The 16,802-nt window shown below is 39.1% G+C and overlaps 2 protein-coding genes across 3 annotated transcripts; both read left to right on the top strand.

Annotated features, from left to right (window-relative positions):
• The first annotated feature begins 4,506 nt into the window (after window positions 1-4,506).
• On the top strand, window positions 4,507-8,634 carry LOC133724924 (ATP-dependent zinc metalloprotease FTSH 2, chloroplastic). Of its 2 annotated transcripts, XM_062151842.1 has the most exons (4): window positions 4,507-4,663; window positions 5,435-6,918; window positions 7,526-7,766; window positions 8,138-8,634. In XM_062151842.1, exons 2-4 carry the CDS (start codon window positions 5,435-5,437, stop codon window positions 8,474-8,476), a joined length of 2,064 nt encoding a protein of 687 aa, XP_062007826.1. In that variant the 5' UTR covers window positions 4,507-4,663; the 3' UTR covers window positions 8,477-8,634. The 2 variants fall into 2 exon arrangements, with proteins under 2 accessions (XP_062007826.1, XP_062007827.1); XM_062151843.1 differs by lacking the exon at window positions 4,507-4,663 and having other exon boundaries at window positions 5,412-6,918.
• A 566-nt stretch (window positions 8,635-9,200) lies between these two features.
• Window positions 9,201-11,347, top strand: LOC133724925 (pentatricopeptide repeat-containing protein At2g41080). The gene has a single exon (XM_062151844.1). It carries the CDS (start codon window positions 9,254-9,256, stop codon window positions 11,183-11,185), a length of 1,932 nt encoding a protein of 643 aa, XP_062007828.1. The 5' UTR covers window positions 9,201-9,253; the 3' UTR covers window positions 11,186-11,347.
• Window positions 11,348-16,802: the final 5,455 nt, after the last annotated feature.

Below are 16,802 nucleotides of genomic sequence, written 5' to 3'. Positions count from 1 at the left end.
CTCCGATGGTGTACCAATATCAACTTGGCCCACCGACACAGTCCCATCAGCGCCCAAACTCCGCTCAACAGACGCACTGCCGCCGAAGACAAGGAAGACGAAGATCTTGGCAAAAGCCTGAGATTTTCTCCATGAATGGAGTAGGTATAGGACACGACAACCAAGAACGGCCGCCGCACCACAAACCCTAGTAGAGCGTTCTGCTAGGTCATTTTGGCTTTTTTCTCTACCTCTAAGAGAGATGAATAAGATTATGCTGAATATTCATCCTATTTGCTCTCTTTTTCTTGACTTGGTATCAGAACGAGTCCCTTTCCAATCATGTCATTATGGACTCGATTTGGATTTCTTAAATTGGTCATAAAAATTTTTTTGATTGAATTGTTACTTGATTGACCAAGACTCTAATGTGGTAATTGAATTTGTTGATTGATTACACATGCAGACTTAAGTTATTTACATGTAAGAAATATATTAAAGAAAAAAAAAATCTTACATTACAAAAGTGATAAATAATATAATTTAGGGTTTTTGTCCATTTACCCCATTTCTAGAGATTTTTTTCCCACTTACCCCAGTAAGTTTTTTTAATTCTCTCTTACCCAAAATACTCTAAGGAGGTCTTCCCTAATATCCCATTAAGATTTTTTTTATTTTATTTTTTTAATACCATTTTACCCTCACCCCTTTGTTATTTAGAGAGAGAGAGAGAGAGAATGGAAGAGAGAGAACCATAGGAGACTTCGCCGGAGCCGGTCACCGGCTGCCGGATTCTGGTCGCCAGAATTCGGTCATAGGTCGCCGGATTCCGGCCAACTTTCTGTTTGGCTCCAATTTTGCTGCAGCTGGTCAACAATCTCTTTTCTTGCGCGGGCGTGCCAGCACCGTCGGGTGCGGTCGTCGGGGGTGTCCCTTGACCTGACTTCTGTTGAGCGATTGTAGACGAGGAGAGCACCAACCTCGTCGCGGGATTCTTTGTGCCTCGTGGCGAGGACTTTTGCTGAGCTTCTTGAAAATCACAATCGATACTCGATGTTGTAGATCGAGCAGAGCGAGAACCACTGGGAAGTGAGGAGAACTTGCTAAAGCGTGACTTTAGCTTGGCTGGGTTGCTAGGGCGTTACCCTTGCTTGGCTGGTTCTGTAACCGTTGTGGTCGCGGCACTACCGTCGGCTCCCGAGGAGACTAGGACCGAAGCACGTTGACAGAGGGTTTGGTGGCACTGAAAGTCGGCTTCTGAGAAGACTAGGACTAGGAGTGTGATCACCGGTAAGAGAAAGAGAAGGAGAGGAGTAGGAGTTGCTCTTAGAGAGGTTTGCTCTAGAGAGAACTTAGATCATCTTAGAGATGTTGTTGTTGAATGTGAATGTGTGTTTTAGAATGAGAGGAGAAGGTGTTTATATAGGGAAGAAAAAGAAGAGTGAAATGATGAGTGGAAGAAAAATAATGAAAGTGGAGTATGAAAGTGATTTGTAAAATATGGAAAAGATAGAGAAATGATGAAATGAAAGCAAGGCATGAAGGTGCAAAAACATGGAAGTGATGATGATCTATTAAAGAGATTGTCTTGAAAAATATATCCAAGGAAAAGAAGAAAAGCATCTAGCTTTCTTCATGTGGGTAGGAAACATGAACATGTGAATATTGAGCTGGTTTTAGGTCAGTTTCTGCCCCTTTATTCCTTCAATTATTTCTCCAACAAGACTTCAGAATGAGCTTTCGACTTCTTCATAAAAAATGTTCCACTATGAGTGTAGATCATCCTAACAAATTTTCAGAGCTTTATTCCATGAGGTTGGGCTGGAAATGCTGCTGGACCTCTTACAGGTCCAGTTTTCCAGTTTTGCTTCTGTAGAAAATTGGACTGATTGTTTGAAGGCCTTCCACTCAAAAAAATCTCTGTCACTCTTCATAAGAAATTATCCTTGGGCTGTCTAGAATGGATCTGCAGAGTTTCAGCTCATTTCAAGTTCATTTGGTCAGTCTGCCGCCCCTCCTTCCTTGTTTAGCTCGGTTTCTCCTAGCCGAAGTAGGAAAATGTGCTAAAGTTGACTTTTCATGTTTCCATGCTTCCATAGTAGGCTTTATTTAGCCTCTAAATATATATTTCGAACTTGTCGACAATATATAGCTTGAACCACTGACATTGGCTCAATTTCTCCAAGACACGCCTTGTCAGGCCAAAATGCTTATTTTGGGTCCAAACACTTTCTCCAGTGTGTTGTCTCTAATAAGTCCTCATCAAAGTATGGTAGGCGATAGTGGGCTCTGTCCCGGTTTGCACACTCAGTGTGCCTTGTCTGGCCTAGTGAGACGACTATCTGTTTTAAAATGGAAGCAACCTCCTAGTGGCAGGATGAAACGAAGTGCCGCCAGATATGATTCTGTGCGGCAACATAGTAGGAAAGCTGTGCTATTTGTTATGATGCGTCTCCTTCGTAGAGTTATCTTTCCGTTATGTCACCGCTTTGTCAAAGCAAAATAGAGTTGCCAATGATGCATTCTTTGCTAACTGGTGCATGTTAGAATACATTACTTTTTGTAAGTTGGGGTTCAGGCTCTATGTCCCCCCCCCCCCCTTGTATTCTATGGTTTCATTAATCAAGGCTTGAGGGCAGCCGCACCGGCCCTCTTTTCAAAAAAAAAAAAAAGTTTTCTATCTTAAAAAAAAAATGTTTTGATAAACTTAAATCGATTTTGAATTAAAGTGGTTACAATATTTTACTATTCTCAGTTGACCTATTAAATTTTAATTTTGAGAAATTTGGGAAAGTGTTTTGGCCAAAGAAAATTAGCCTCAAGCTATTATGTGAAAGTTATATTTATGGCATTCATTTTTGTTCACTTAGATTTATTTGACACGATCATAAGTTGCAATTTTGTATAGTTATGTGGAAAGTTGTTCTTTTGTGGGTTTTATGTGCAACCAGTGGCGTAGTTAGAAATGTTGATAAGGAGGGTCAAATCCAAATACATTTTTAAACTATAGAAAAATTATCTATTTGCATAAAACTTTGAATAGTCATATAAATTATCGATTAGTAATAAACAGATTATATGCTAAAAGAAAGTGCGCTTAGACTTTGAAACTTCTAGAAATTACTTAACCAATAATTTGATTTGCTGATTGATTCATGTACCAAGAAAAAAAAATTTAAATTTTTTTGATTATTATACTAGAGTAATTGTGCTGTGTTAGGATGATTCTAAATGTTCTTAGATCTAATTGGTAAAATAAAGATAGTTTAATATTGAGTGTTGTAAGTCATTGGCACCAAAATTAATTGTTTAGAAGGGTCAAATTTTTGGATGTATATCTTACACTACGAGAAAGAAACAAAATTTCCAAATCTTCAGAAGGGTTAAGTGACCATTCTCGACCCTACCTCCCTACGCCTATGGAGCCAAGTAGGGGAAGATATAAACCAACTCAGAGCTTGTATATTGATGAAGCTTGTAGGGATTAATCTCTCTCAGTCCCTTTCTATAGTTTAATTATTATCCTAAATAACTCAAAATTAACAGTTCATTTGATAAATTCAATAATAAGGTCAAGTATGAATCCAAAAAGTGTTTGAAACTTCACTCCGGAACTGAATTTGTCACCTTTTAACGTTTCGCTTTCATGCTGTGGTGCAAATTAAGACAGCAAGCTTGCTTAGCTAGCAGCAAAAGCTTACACGCAAAGCTTTTTATAACCAGACAAAGTTAGCAAAAACATGTTTTGACATGCACCATGCAAATAATCCAGCTTACAAGCAAAATAAAATGTTCTTTTTTCTTTTCTTTTAAGCCAAGGAATGCCAAACTTAGACTCATTATTTCAGTGTGTGCCCGTGTTTTCTTAATACTGTTCTACTGGTAGACCAATTTGGTAGAGCGATAAACCAAATTCATGTAATCGTACACCAGCTCAAATCTTGGTTCAATTACTGTACCACTTTATGGACTGTGGAGTCTGTCTATCAATTGATCTATTTAATTAATGTATCTTACAAATATACTCTAGTATCACTCTTCTTTCTTTTAATTTATAGAAAAGACTCCTTCAAATCTCAATATTCTTTATAAAATTTTTGGTCATATGGTATATATAAAATACTATTTTCAAAATGAGACACCAAAAAAGCCGAAAACTTAATAATGGATGATGACCATATGACCAAAAATTTTATAAACTTTTATCACGTTTGCTAATTTGTTTACTTTGATCAAACAAAAAACTAATAGATGATTATGAGAGTCGTCACATATAAACAAAAAACTTGTGCCACTAGATCTCAACTGGTCATGGACGTGTTTTGCTAAATTAGCAATAAAATGTTTTGGAAATACCTAGTCGTTGGGATTATAAAGTTGCAAAATGAAATCAATTTTCCTAGAAAATTTGACCAAAGTTTTGAATGACGTGCCTTCTTAAGATCCCCAACCATTGACAGTCGACACTACTGAAAAAAAATCCTCAAAATAATCTCTCAGTCTTCTGACCAAAACCGCCAACAAAAATCTAAAGAGGTGAAAGAGACCCGAAACAACCACTAACATCGAGCCACGTACGCCTTCTGAAACCACATCCACTCCCTTCAAAAGCTTCTTCCCCTCAGTTTATTTCTCAGACCACCTCTTCACCTCGCCCTCTCCAAAATCTTCACCATTTTTCAAGGTACTAACTCCTTTTACACTTGCATAGTTGTAATTAGTTGCTATCTGTAATGGGTTTGTTTTAATTTGTTCAGTTTTTTAGTCTTAGCAGTTCTGCATAACTGGGTTTGAGTCTCTGTATTTTCATGTCTGTCTTGATATTGGGTCATGGAAAAGTTAAGATTTCAGATTGGTTTGGCCTGAATGTGGGTATTTCATTAACTGTATGCTTCTTTTTTGAATGTTAGTTATAATTAAGCTGTTATTTGCAGTTTTGTTATGATGTTGTTGGACCGGAAATTACTATCTTACAAGTTACAACACAGTCCAATTATGTGTCTTTATGATATTGTTTTCGCTTTCGATTGGATTGTCTATAAAAATCATTACATGGGGTTGGCTGAAAGTCTAATGTATGGTGATATGGATTGAGATCTTGATGATTGATGTTCATTCATTCATTCTGTTCCGTTATATGTTGAATTGCTTTAGTTTCTACTCTAGTAATGCTTATTCAAGTCCAACTGGTGTTTTGTAAAGTCATTATTGTGGTATGTTAGTATGTATTGGGATATTGAGCACCTGTTTGAAGTTGATCCATTGATTTTACCTATTCTTGTTGGTTGAGATGCAATCAAAGATTAGGTTCAGCTCTTTGTAGTTCAGTACTCACTTTCACTTCCATGATCTAACCATCATTCTTGAGATTGAAATACATATTTCATTTGTTATTTTGTTTCTTGATTCTCATTCATGCGTTAATATACTAGGTGTTTTTCTATTTTACCTACAGATGGCAGCATCATCAGCTTGCCTTGTGGGGAACAGTTTATCTACCCATGGTACTAAACCAAGTTTGAGCAAGGATTTCTGTGGGAGACCTCTCTTCCACTCTTCAACTCTTCCATCGTTGGCTAAGGAGACAAAAGCAGTTCTTGTAAAGGCATCATTGGACCAAAAGCAATATGAAGGAAGAAGAGGGTTTATGAAGTTGCTTGGAGTACCTGCTTTACTTGGAGCAGCGAGTGCTAAGGCCGATGATCAAGGGCCCTCTTCTTCACGGATGTCTTATTCTAGGTTCTTGGAGTATCTAGACAAGGACAGGGTGACAAAAGTTGATCTTTTTGAGAACGGGACCATAGCTATTGTTGAGGCTATCTCTCCTGAGTTAGGGAACCGATTGCAGCGAGTTCGTGTGCAACTCCCAGGACTAAGCCAGGAGCTTCTTCAAAAGTTCAGGGAAAAGAACATCGACTTTGCAGCACATAATGCTCAAGAAGACTCGGGCAACCTTTTATTTAACCTTATTGGAAATTTGGCTTTCCCACTAATTTTAATTGGGGGCTTGTTCTTACTCTCAAGGCGTTCAGGTGGAGGCATGGGCGGTCCTGGTGGGCCTGGGTTTCCCCTCTCCTTTGGTCAGTCTAAAGCCAAGTTCCAAATGGAACCAAACACTGGAGTGACATTTGATGATGTTGCTGGGGTGGATGAAGCCAAGCAGGATTTTGTAGAGGTGGTGGAGTTCTTAAAGAAGCCTGAGAGATTCACTGCTGTTGGAGCTCGCATTCCTAAAGGGGTTCTTCTTGTCGGCCCTCCAGGAACTGGAAAGACTCTGCTAGCGAAGGCAATTGCTGGCGAAGCTGGTGTTCCTTTTTTCTCCATCTCAGGTTCTGAGTTTGTTGAAATGTTCGTTGGTGTTGGTGCTTCCCGAGTCCGTGATCTTTTTAAGAAGGCCAAGGAAAATGCACCTTGCATTGTATTTGTTGATGAAATTGATGCTGTTGGACGGCAAAGAGGAACTGGAATTGGTGGAGGCAATGATGAAAGAGAACAGACCCTTAATCAGCTTTTGACAGAAATGGATGGTTTTGAGGGTAACACTGGTATCATTGTGGTTGCAGCAACTAACAGGGCAGATATTCTTGACTCTGCCTTGTTGAGGCCTGGCCGGTTTGACAGGCAGGTGTCTGTTGATGTTCCAGACGTACGTGGCAGAACAGATATCTTGAAGGTTCATGCTAGCAATAAGAAGTTTGAGGGAAATGTTTCCCTTGATGTAGTAGCTATGAGGACACCTGGTTTTAGTGGAGCAGATCTTGCCAACCTCCTAAATGAAGCAGCTATATTGGCAGGTCGGCGTGGGAAGTCGGCAATTTCATCTAAAGAGATTGATGATTCAATTGATAGAATAGTGGCTGGAATGGAAGGCACAGTAATGACAGACGGAAAGAGCAAAAGTCTGGTAGCATACCACGAAGTTGGGCACGCCATCTGTGGGTAAGTCACATTTTAGTCTTTGACTTTTCATTTATTTTTAGAATTCTCTGTGTTAGTTTTCATCAAACCATGGTTCATTCTTTATACTAGTTTTTTCTTCATATTGCACCAATGATTATTTTGTTGGTGAGTTTGCCTTGTTACTTTATTGTTCAGGTAAATTTATATTGATATAAATTATTTAACTGTATGAATTTTGTTGAGTATAATATTACTAATTGCATTAGAATTTTAAACAGATTTGGTATTTTTAAGTTTGAACTCATTCTGACTATCACTGAGCTAGTGAGCCTAAAACATTCAATTGAATCATGAACCTTCACAGGTAAATGCATTATTATCAAATGTTAGTTGATAAAGTTGAATCAATAAATAATTTTGTGGCTTTAAATTGTAGCCAAATTCTATGGTTCTTTGATCTTTTATGGGTTTCTAACAATGATGATGCTCAAGTTCATCTTAAACTCGGTTATAAACTCGCTCGCCCATGCTTTCATCCAATATATCCAAACTCATCTTAGTTTTCTTTTTTGGTTCTGCTGGTGGCTATAATAACTCTCAAGGAAAGTTAATAACCCACCTTGTTCTCATTTTCTCTTCAATACAGGACATTGACTCCAGGGCACGATGCTGTTCAGAAAGTGACCCTAGTTCCACGAGGTCAAGCACGTGGTCTTACATGGTTCATTCCTGCAGATGATCCTACCTTGATCTCCAAGCAGCAACTATTTGCAAGAATTGTTGGTGGGCTTGGTGGTAGAGCAGCAGAGGAAGTGATCTTTGGTGAGCCAGAGGTGACAACAGGTGCAGCTGGTGATTTGCAGCAGATCACTGGTTTAGCTAAACAGGTAACCAATATCCGCCATGACTATCTGCTCATAGGAATTTAAACTGTTGAATTACTATGATCCTTACTTTCCTGAAAGAGATTTCGTATCTTGTGGGATTTATATATGAAATGAATCCTATAACTCTGACTTCATTCATTCTTTAGCGTAGCTCATTTTTGTTGCTTTTTTATTCTCTCTTTTATATTTATTGAGGGCAAAAATTTGGAATTGGCAGCTAAATTTTGTGTCTTTCCCTATCCAATTGTCCAGCAGTTTTCAATGCCATTCCTACTGCGCTTCTGTAGTTAATTTCTTTAAGAGTACCTGTCCTTAGATCATTGAGCATGTTAAAATCAATTGGACTGAGGCATTAATTGACATTATTGCAGATGGTAACCACATTTGGAATGTCCGACATTGGCCCATGGTCATTGATGGATTCAGCTCAGAGTGGTGATGTCATAATGAGAATGATGGCAAGGAACTCAATGTCAGAAAAGCTTGCTGAAGACATTGATTCTGCTATTAAGAGATTATCTGATGAAGCATATGAGATTGCATTGAGCCACATAAGAAACAACCGTGAAGCCATGGACAAGATAGTGGAGGTCCTTCTTGAGAAGGAAACAATGACTGGGGATGAATTCCGGGCAATCCTCTCTGAATTCACTGAAATCCCAGTCGAAAACCGGGTCGCTGCTGCGGTCCCTACTCCAGTCGCTGTTTAGGTAGTGTAAGTCATACTGTCATTGACACTTAGTTGCACATCTATAATTGGTTAAGTGTATAAAAAGCTGTAATTTTTTTGATCATGTGTAAAGTACTGTAATGTGGAATGACCAAATATACTCGGGCCTTTGGTTATATGATAGTTCTTGTTACTTTATTTGCAAGCATAATCTGGTAAGCAATTTGTTCTGTCGAGTCTGCCCATATATAATTAACTGATTACTTTATCAATACACTTCCGAAAATGGTACCATGGAAATAAGGTCACCTTCAAAATTGTAATTCCAAATTTTAACTTTTAAGATACACTACCTAAACTGATCTAGATATTGTATGGAAAGCAATAGCTTATATCCTAGTTTCCTGCTCAATTTAAGCTTAATTTTGATGGTTCAGTTACTCTCGAGCAGTCTTTTTATGTTTGGATCATATATTGGAATTTCTAAGGTAACATTCTCGACCATCCTAATCGTATGCCTCAAAGACTTTCTGGGTCCAAGGACTAAACCTTGTAGGGAGGTCATGTCAGAACGTTCATTTCCTTGGCTACTAATAATATATTGAAATTTAACTCCAATAAGTGTTGGTAGAATTTGAACATATTGGTGCGGGGGTTCCACACCTGGAAGCTCTTACCAGCCAGTTCACCTGTGTTGGTTGTGTCGTAATCAAATTCACTTTTCACGGTCATAGACTCGTATTTATATTATATTAATTGCACTTTCTGAACACAACCCGCTTCGGCAAGCTAGATTGACTACTCTCTACTTACTTGTATGGGCAAGTCTTACTCTTCTACTACTTGTATAGAGCAATTGACTACTCTCTGCTCCAAAGGACTTATCAAAGAAGCTTTTGGAAGGTTCAAATCTGATTTATGGTCAGACCCATCTCTCTTCTCACACTTACTGCAAGCATGCATACCCAGAAAGTCACTCTCATTAGGAAAACAGCTCCATTCTCTGATAATCACATCTGGGTGTTCCTCAGACAAGTTCGTATCCAATCACCTCCTCAACTTGTACTCCAAAATCGGGGACTTGAAATCAGCTTCGACTCTCTTTGGGCATCTGCCGAGGAGAAACATCATGTCTTGCAACATTTTGATCAATGGGTTTGTGCAGAAAGGTGATTTGGGATGTGCCCAGAAGGTGTTCGATGAAATGCCAGAGAGAAATGTGGCAACGTGGAACGCAATGGTGACGGGTCTGGTGCAGTTTGAATACAATGAGGAGGGTTTGGGTTTGTTTTCTGAGATGCATGAGTTGGGGTTTTCGCCTGATGAGTTCACATTGGGTAGTGTTCTTAGGGGGTGTGCAGGTTTGAGAGGACTATCTGCCGGGTGTGAGGTTCATGCTTATGTGGTGAAATGTGGGTTTGAGTTCAATTTGGTTGTTGGGAGTTCTTTGGCTCATATGTATATGAAGTCTGGGAGCTTGGTTGATGGAGAGAAGGTGATTAAATCAATGCCGATTCGCAATGTGGTTGCTTGGAATACGCTGATTGCGGGGAAAGCCCAAAATGGGCAGTCCGAGGGAGTGTTGGATCAGTACAATATGATGAAAATTGCAGGCTTTAGACCTGATAAGGTCACATTTGTGAGTGTGCTTAGTTCGTGTTCGGAATTGGCAACACTTGGACAGGGTCAGCAGATTCATGCTGAAGCGATTAAAGCTGGGGCTAGCTCAGTTGTTGCCGTGATAAGTACGTTAATTAGCATGTATTCTAGATGTGGGTGTCTTGAAGATTCTCTCAAAGCTTTCAGGGAATGTGAAGGTGCAGATGTTGTGCTATGGAGTTCTGTGATTTCTGCGTATGGGTTTCATGGACGAGGAGAGGAAGCGATCAAGCTGTTTGAACAGATGGAGCAGGAAGGTTTGGAGGCAAACGATGTTACTTTCTTGAGCTTGCTCTATGCCTGCAGTCATTGCGGAATGAAGGAGAAAGGAATTGAATTGTTTGACTTAATGGTACAAAAGTATGGACTGAAACCTAAACTAGAGCACTATACATGTGTGGTTGACCTTCTTGGCCGGTCGGGTTGTTTGGAGGAAGCCGAGGCAATGATAAGATCAATGCCTGTTAAAGCAGATGCTATCATATGGAAAACTTTGTTATCTGCATGCAAAATCCACAAGAACGCAGACATGGCAAGAAGGATCGGTCAAGATGTTCTTAGGCAAGATCCAGAGGATTCAGCTTCGTATGTGCTACTTTCAAACATCCATGCTTCAGCCAGAAGATGGCAGGATGTTTCTGAGGTGAGGACAGCCATGAGAGATAGAAAGGTCAAGAAGGAGCCAGGTATAAGCTGGCTGGAAATAAAGAATAAAGTTTACCAGTTTCGTATGGGTGAAAATTGCCTTCCGCAATATATGGCGATTGATTTGTATCTTAAAGAACTGAGGTCGGAAATGAAGTTGCATGGCTATGTGCCTGATACTGGTTCGGTTTTGCATGACATGGATAATGAGGAGAAGGAATACGATTTGGCACATCATAGTGAGAAGTTGGCAATTGCTTTTGCTTTAATCAACACTCCTGAAGGTGTACCAGTAAGGGTGATGAAGAACTTGCGTGTATGCATTGATTGTCATGTTGCTATTAAGTACATATCCCAGATTAAAAACAGAGAAATCATCGTCCGTGATGCTAGTAGATTTCATCACTTTAAACATGGGAAGTGTTCTTGCGGAGATTACTGGTAAAGGAAGGTTCTACCGTATCACAGTCGAGAAGGTTACTTTTCTTATGTCTGATTTAGAAATTTTTTACTGTTGCTATTATTTTGTGAATTTACAACCACATGATTCTTGGTTGGAGAGCTTATTTTATACGAATCAATTAGAAACTCTTAATCAATGACAAAACATGTTCATTTATTCTAACTTACAAGCTCTATATATATTCTAGTGACCTTTTAGTCTAAAGTCTAGTTCTCCATCACTTTAATTTCTACTTGGAATTTCAACCGGAAGTACCAAGTCTAACAGAGTAACAGTTAAATACAGTAAATACTGATATATATATATATATATATATATATATATATATATATATATATATATATATATCTCTTTTTTTTGCCACTATTTAATTATATTTCAGCATCTCGACCGTTCAGTTTTTTGCTCCTAATGTATGAATCAAATCTGCAAATTTTCAGCTAAATTTATGATCGTTAAGGTATCGAACTAGTTTAAATAAATAGACGAACTGAATCTGTCTATGAACCGTTCATATTTATAATTGTAAATCGCAGTTATGAATGCCTTAATGATTATCAATTTGACTGAAAATTTACAGAGATGATTTATTCATATAGACCTAAACACTGAATGTTAGACATACTTTTCGATCACATATTCACATTTCTACCGTTTCCCTTGAGTGACTTAATATATCAATACATTAAAATTTGTGATTGCATCTGGGCCTATTTTTGTTCACTACAAGTTTCAAAGAGCAATGACGTCATCAGATCGTACACTTGAGACACCATCTGTTTGATGAGACTTCACACTTCAAATGGCAAGACTGTTAACGAACACAAGGCTTGGGACATGATAATAAAGTACGTGTCATGATGAGTTTGTGAGAATTTTCAGGATTTTTTTTTTGGATATCCGAGCTATTTATTACGATTTTTAGAAGAGTTAGAATTTTAGATATTATTTATTTATTATATTCTACAAAATAGAAATTATTTATTAGAAATGAATTTTGAAGAGATGCGATCTGGATCGTTCACTCTCCACCATTTGATTTGAATCGTTAATCAAAATTATATATATAGGCTACAAATACCCCTTCTCGACCAGGACACCCAGAAGGATGACCCGATTTGAACTTCAGCATCAGGCCACATCATAGCGGCCCACCGATGCCATTTAACTCGCCTTCTCATTGCCGACCTCCCTCAACACCTGGTTTGTCCTATCTTTGAACGAGGAAGGAGAATCGAAGCTCCAATTAAAGCTTCCGGCTTTCCAATGGTTTTCAAGCATTTTTTCAATGATTCTGGCAACAGTTAGCCATGCATGACCAATGGAACTTCGTCTACTTGTGTTAGGATCCCCAAGATCCAAGCCCAGAAATGACATTGCAAAGAAAGGGAAATAAGGGAAAACTAAAAGGAAATAAGAGAAACTAAACTTCAATATTCTTCAATGATAGTCTTGCAATACAACTCAGTAGCTATATAACATGGTCATGAAGTCTAATAAGCCCACATCACAATAATAGCCCATAAAACATGCAAGAGTACATCTGGCCCATAAGATAAACAGTTCCTAACAATCCCACCCCCTTAAATGAAGGCTTGTCCTCATGCCGAGAGTTCCGAGTGAATTTCCTTGACAAAAATCAACCATGCGGAGCATCTTGAAAATTATCATATTGTCAGAAGCAACCCAAAGAATGTTATACCAGCAACACTCAAAAATGAAAAGATGAGAGATAAACTTGAAGTAGGAGATGGAAAATGTGATACGCCATTGATGAAATGAGCCGTTGTCTTTATCAACAAGTTTGGTCATCTTTGTGGCCTCATGCACACCAAGTTTGTCATTGGAGGTGTAGGATGGTGTCATCATACCCATTTTGACATTGGCAAAGGTGTTTTGAAGTTCATAACAGCTCTTGGCAATTTCAAGTATAAGGATGATACAGTCTAACTTACTAGTAGGGTGCCCCCATTCATCATTGAACATCTTGACAGGCCTAGTAATTATGCCATTGCTTTCAAATGTCCATGCAGTACCAACCTGCTTTCTATTATCCTCAGCTATGAGTTTTTGTGCCATCACAATGTATGAGACAAACATACTGTACAAGACAATCCTGATGAAATTTTGTTGAATCTGTGCTGTAGCATCCACAATTACAACTATAGGAAGAATCGAGTTACACTTGCAATAGCAGCTAGATAATATCCAAGATAGGAAACCAGAAACTTGCAGTTCTGCCTGAATGAGTTTCTTTAGAATTATCTACAGGTAACTGAATTGTTGGACCATCTTATTATTGCAGTGATGGAGGGTAAGCAATGTAAGTAACCTTCTACTGATTCTCTTTGTACCTACGCAAATGGATATTTCATCATGAACAGGAAGCCACTGATCGACATTTGTATCATAAAAATTCACAATGAATGCAATATGAATGAATTGCTCAATTAAAAGTTGTGGACCAATTGAGCAAAGATGGTAGGCCAAATGATCAAAGGCTATATATATCTCAAAAGCTCGAAGAAGTTTGTCCATTCCCTTGTATAACTCAGTAGCTTCATTTAATTGCAATTGAATAGTTGCAGTTGCAACAACAGCCTTGACATCTAATGGATCAATTTGATACTCATTTTGCAGCAACGCCAAACTCGTAAATTCAACCTTTACACCAATTGTTGGGTCTCCCATTAAAGTAAGCACATAGGATGTACCAGGTACAAGGAATATATCATGGAGGTCAATCTCTGGTGCTGCATAGACTTCCACCATAATTGGTTGACTCAAAATTTCATGCCCAAATTGCTGCAAAGCACTAACAGAGAAAGGTGTGATCCCAAGATGTAAAGCTAAAATCTTAAATTTTGGGATATTTATATTTTCTCCACCTGTGTTTGACATATCAATAATTTGATCCACAACATGCACTTGAACACTAATGTAGGCAAACTGATAATTGTCAAAAGTTCTCCCATCACTATGCTCCTTAACACCAAACTTGCCACATCCTTTGGCACAAACACCCAATATACTTGAGAAAGAATCTGCACACTCTGTTTGTCCTATCAAAGAATTCACTCCGCACACAATGAATGCCATATTTTGTGTAATCAGTTTGTTGGCTGCATCATCAATAAGTTGTGTCTTCAGTTGGCGGCAGAGATAGACAGAAAATGCTTCCCATATATTCTTGAGATCCCTATCAACACAAAAATCATGGAATTGATTCAGAATTTTTTCCAGCATAACCAATGAATAAAATACCTCTTTCCATAAAGGAATGGCAATTTCATGAGGAGAATCATGAGTGACAGTATCGATGGCAGACTGCAAGATGCTTTCAGTCACTTGTAATACACTATTGATATGGTTGTGGAATCCTTTCTTCATGACTTTGATTTCAACCAGCAACCCCAAAGCTTGAGCTGCTGCACCCCACAGTTGCTGCTTCTCATCCAAATGCCAAGATAGACTCAGATTAGACAGCAAAAAATCTAAATGTCGTTGCAATCGTTTTTCTGAAAGTGGATAATCACTTAAGAAGTGAGACAGGATCTGAATACACTTGCGACGAATTGGTTTTACTTGACTTGTTACCCTCAATCCTGCAACTCTAGTAAAAAGATCATACATCTCCGGAACAACTAGCTTGCGTTTATTAATTGCTTTCAGAAGTGAAAGAGCAACAAATGAGGGGTCCTTTTCAATATCAACAAACAACGAAGCAGAATCAATACACACCCCTCTCCTACACATCAGCCTAAACATTTCCAAAGCCTCTGCAATTTTGTCCATCTGCTTTAACCTCCCCATTCTAGCCGTAACAGTAATCTCATTCGGCTTAGCCATTTCCCCGAAAACCTGCATTGCATCCTTAATGACTCCACACTTAGCATACTTGCAGAGTAAAGTATTCCCCACATACACATTTACCTCAATGCCAGTTTGCTCCACAAGGCTATGATATTTCCTACCCTTCTCCACATCCAACCACCCTCTACACGCACTGAACAAAATTGCTAATGTAAAATGTGTAGGCACCATTCCCTCCGAAATCATGGCATCATAAACACCCAACGCCTTTTCATCCTGACCATTTAGGATCAAAGCACTAATCAGAGTTTTCCACGAGACAATGTTCCTCTCAGGCATTTTTAGAAACAATTCTCCAGCATCCATTAACCCTTCAGCTTTAAAATAATAACCCAATATAGCATTCCATAAGTACACATCTGGCCTAGGCATTTTATCAAATAGGTGGAGAGCATGGTATTCTAACCTCTCATCATTCACTTCGACGTCATGGGCAGACCATGGTTTAGCTTGGTGAATGGAGGTTCCCTGTGTAGGCATTATACCCAACTCTTGTTTCAAGTTAGCAGTGACAAACTCTGGTCCTTCACTCACAGAACTAAGATTGACATCAACGTTAACATTGACAGCATGGTTAACAAAGTCCTCAATAGCATTTTCCCAAATAAGTTTCTTTCTCTGAGTTTTTAAACACAAGGAATGAATTGAATCTAAGGTCTCTTGACCTTTCAGAGCTTCAGAAACTACAGGAGGCACTAGACTTATATCACTGTCGTTCTCTTGGAAGCCCAAGCTACTGCTGTAGCTAATGCCTGCATTTCCATTGCCATCATGTAACGTGAATTTCCGTGGTCCGGTCTGCTTCATCAACCAAGACGGTTGGGCCACTGGTTCTGGATTCACACCATGAATTTGAGACTCCACCTCTCCTTCACCCCCCTAAACCCACTCTCTTAGTAGAAATGTTGGTTTCTACCCTGTGACCCATCTCAAGTTCGAGAGAAATTGAAGAAGGTTCTTCATTGGCCACGGCTGGAATTGAAAATTAGGGATGTTCCAAGTGTTTTGCAGCAGGAACTAACATCGGTGAAGGAATAGACTGCTTTGTGGGAATGAAGTGAGGCTGGGTAGGTGGGTAATGGTGATAGATTTCACTTGGATGAGGGTGAAGTGGAATTAGAGGTGATTGGGGTGTGGTGGTGAAGAGCTCCGTACTTGAGTAACATTGGTTTTGAGAACGTGGGGAATTGTATGGAGAATGTGCAGCGGTGCTCAACTGAGTGTGATTTGCAGAAAGGTGTGGAAATTGGTGAGGAAAAACATACCCATTGATGATTGTTTGGGAAGGTGGTGGTGCTAGTGGTGGGTAGCTTGGTTGCGATGGAAATTGAGAAGGAGGTGGTGGGTAGCTACGTTGTGATGGATATCGAGAAGGAGGTGGTGGGTAGCTAGGGCTACCGTGAGGGTGATAAGAATGAGTGCTGTAACATCCGCCGGAGATCCCACCGCCGTACACCGCCGGACTCACCAGAAATAGGCCCAGTTGCGGGCTCTGATACCAGTTGTTAGGATCCCCAGGATCCAAGCCCAGAAATGACATTGCAAAGAAAGGGAAATAAGGGAAAACTAAAGGAAATAAGAGAAACTAAACTTCAATATTCTTCAATGATAGTCTTGCAATACAACTCAGTAGCTATATAACATGGTCATGAAGTCTAATAAGCCCACATCACAACAATAGCCCATAAAACATGCAAGAGTCTGGCCCATAAGATAAACAGTTCCT

Source organism: Rosa rugosa, chromosome 1 (genome assembly GCF_958449725.1).
Source record: "Rosa rugosa chromosome 1, drRosRugo1.1, whole genome shotgun sequence".
NCBI classification, from domain to species: Eukaryota; Viridiplantae; Streptophyta; class Magnoliopsida; order Rosales; family Rosaceae; genus Rosa; species Rosa rugosa.
The sequence above is the reverse complement of the archived record's forward strand: the minus strand, read 5'-3'. Positions and strand labels throughout refer to the sequence as shown.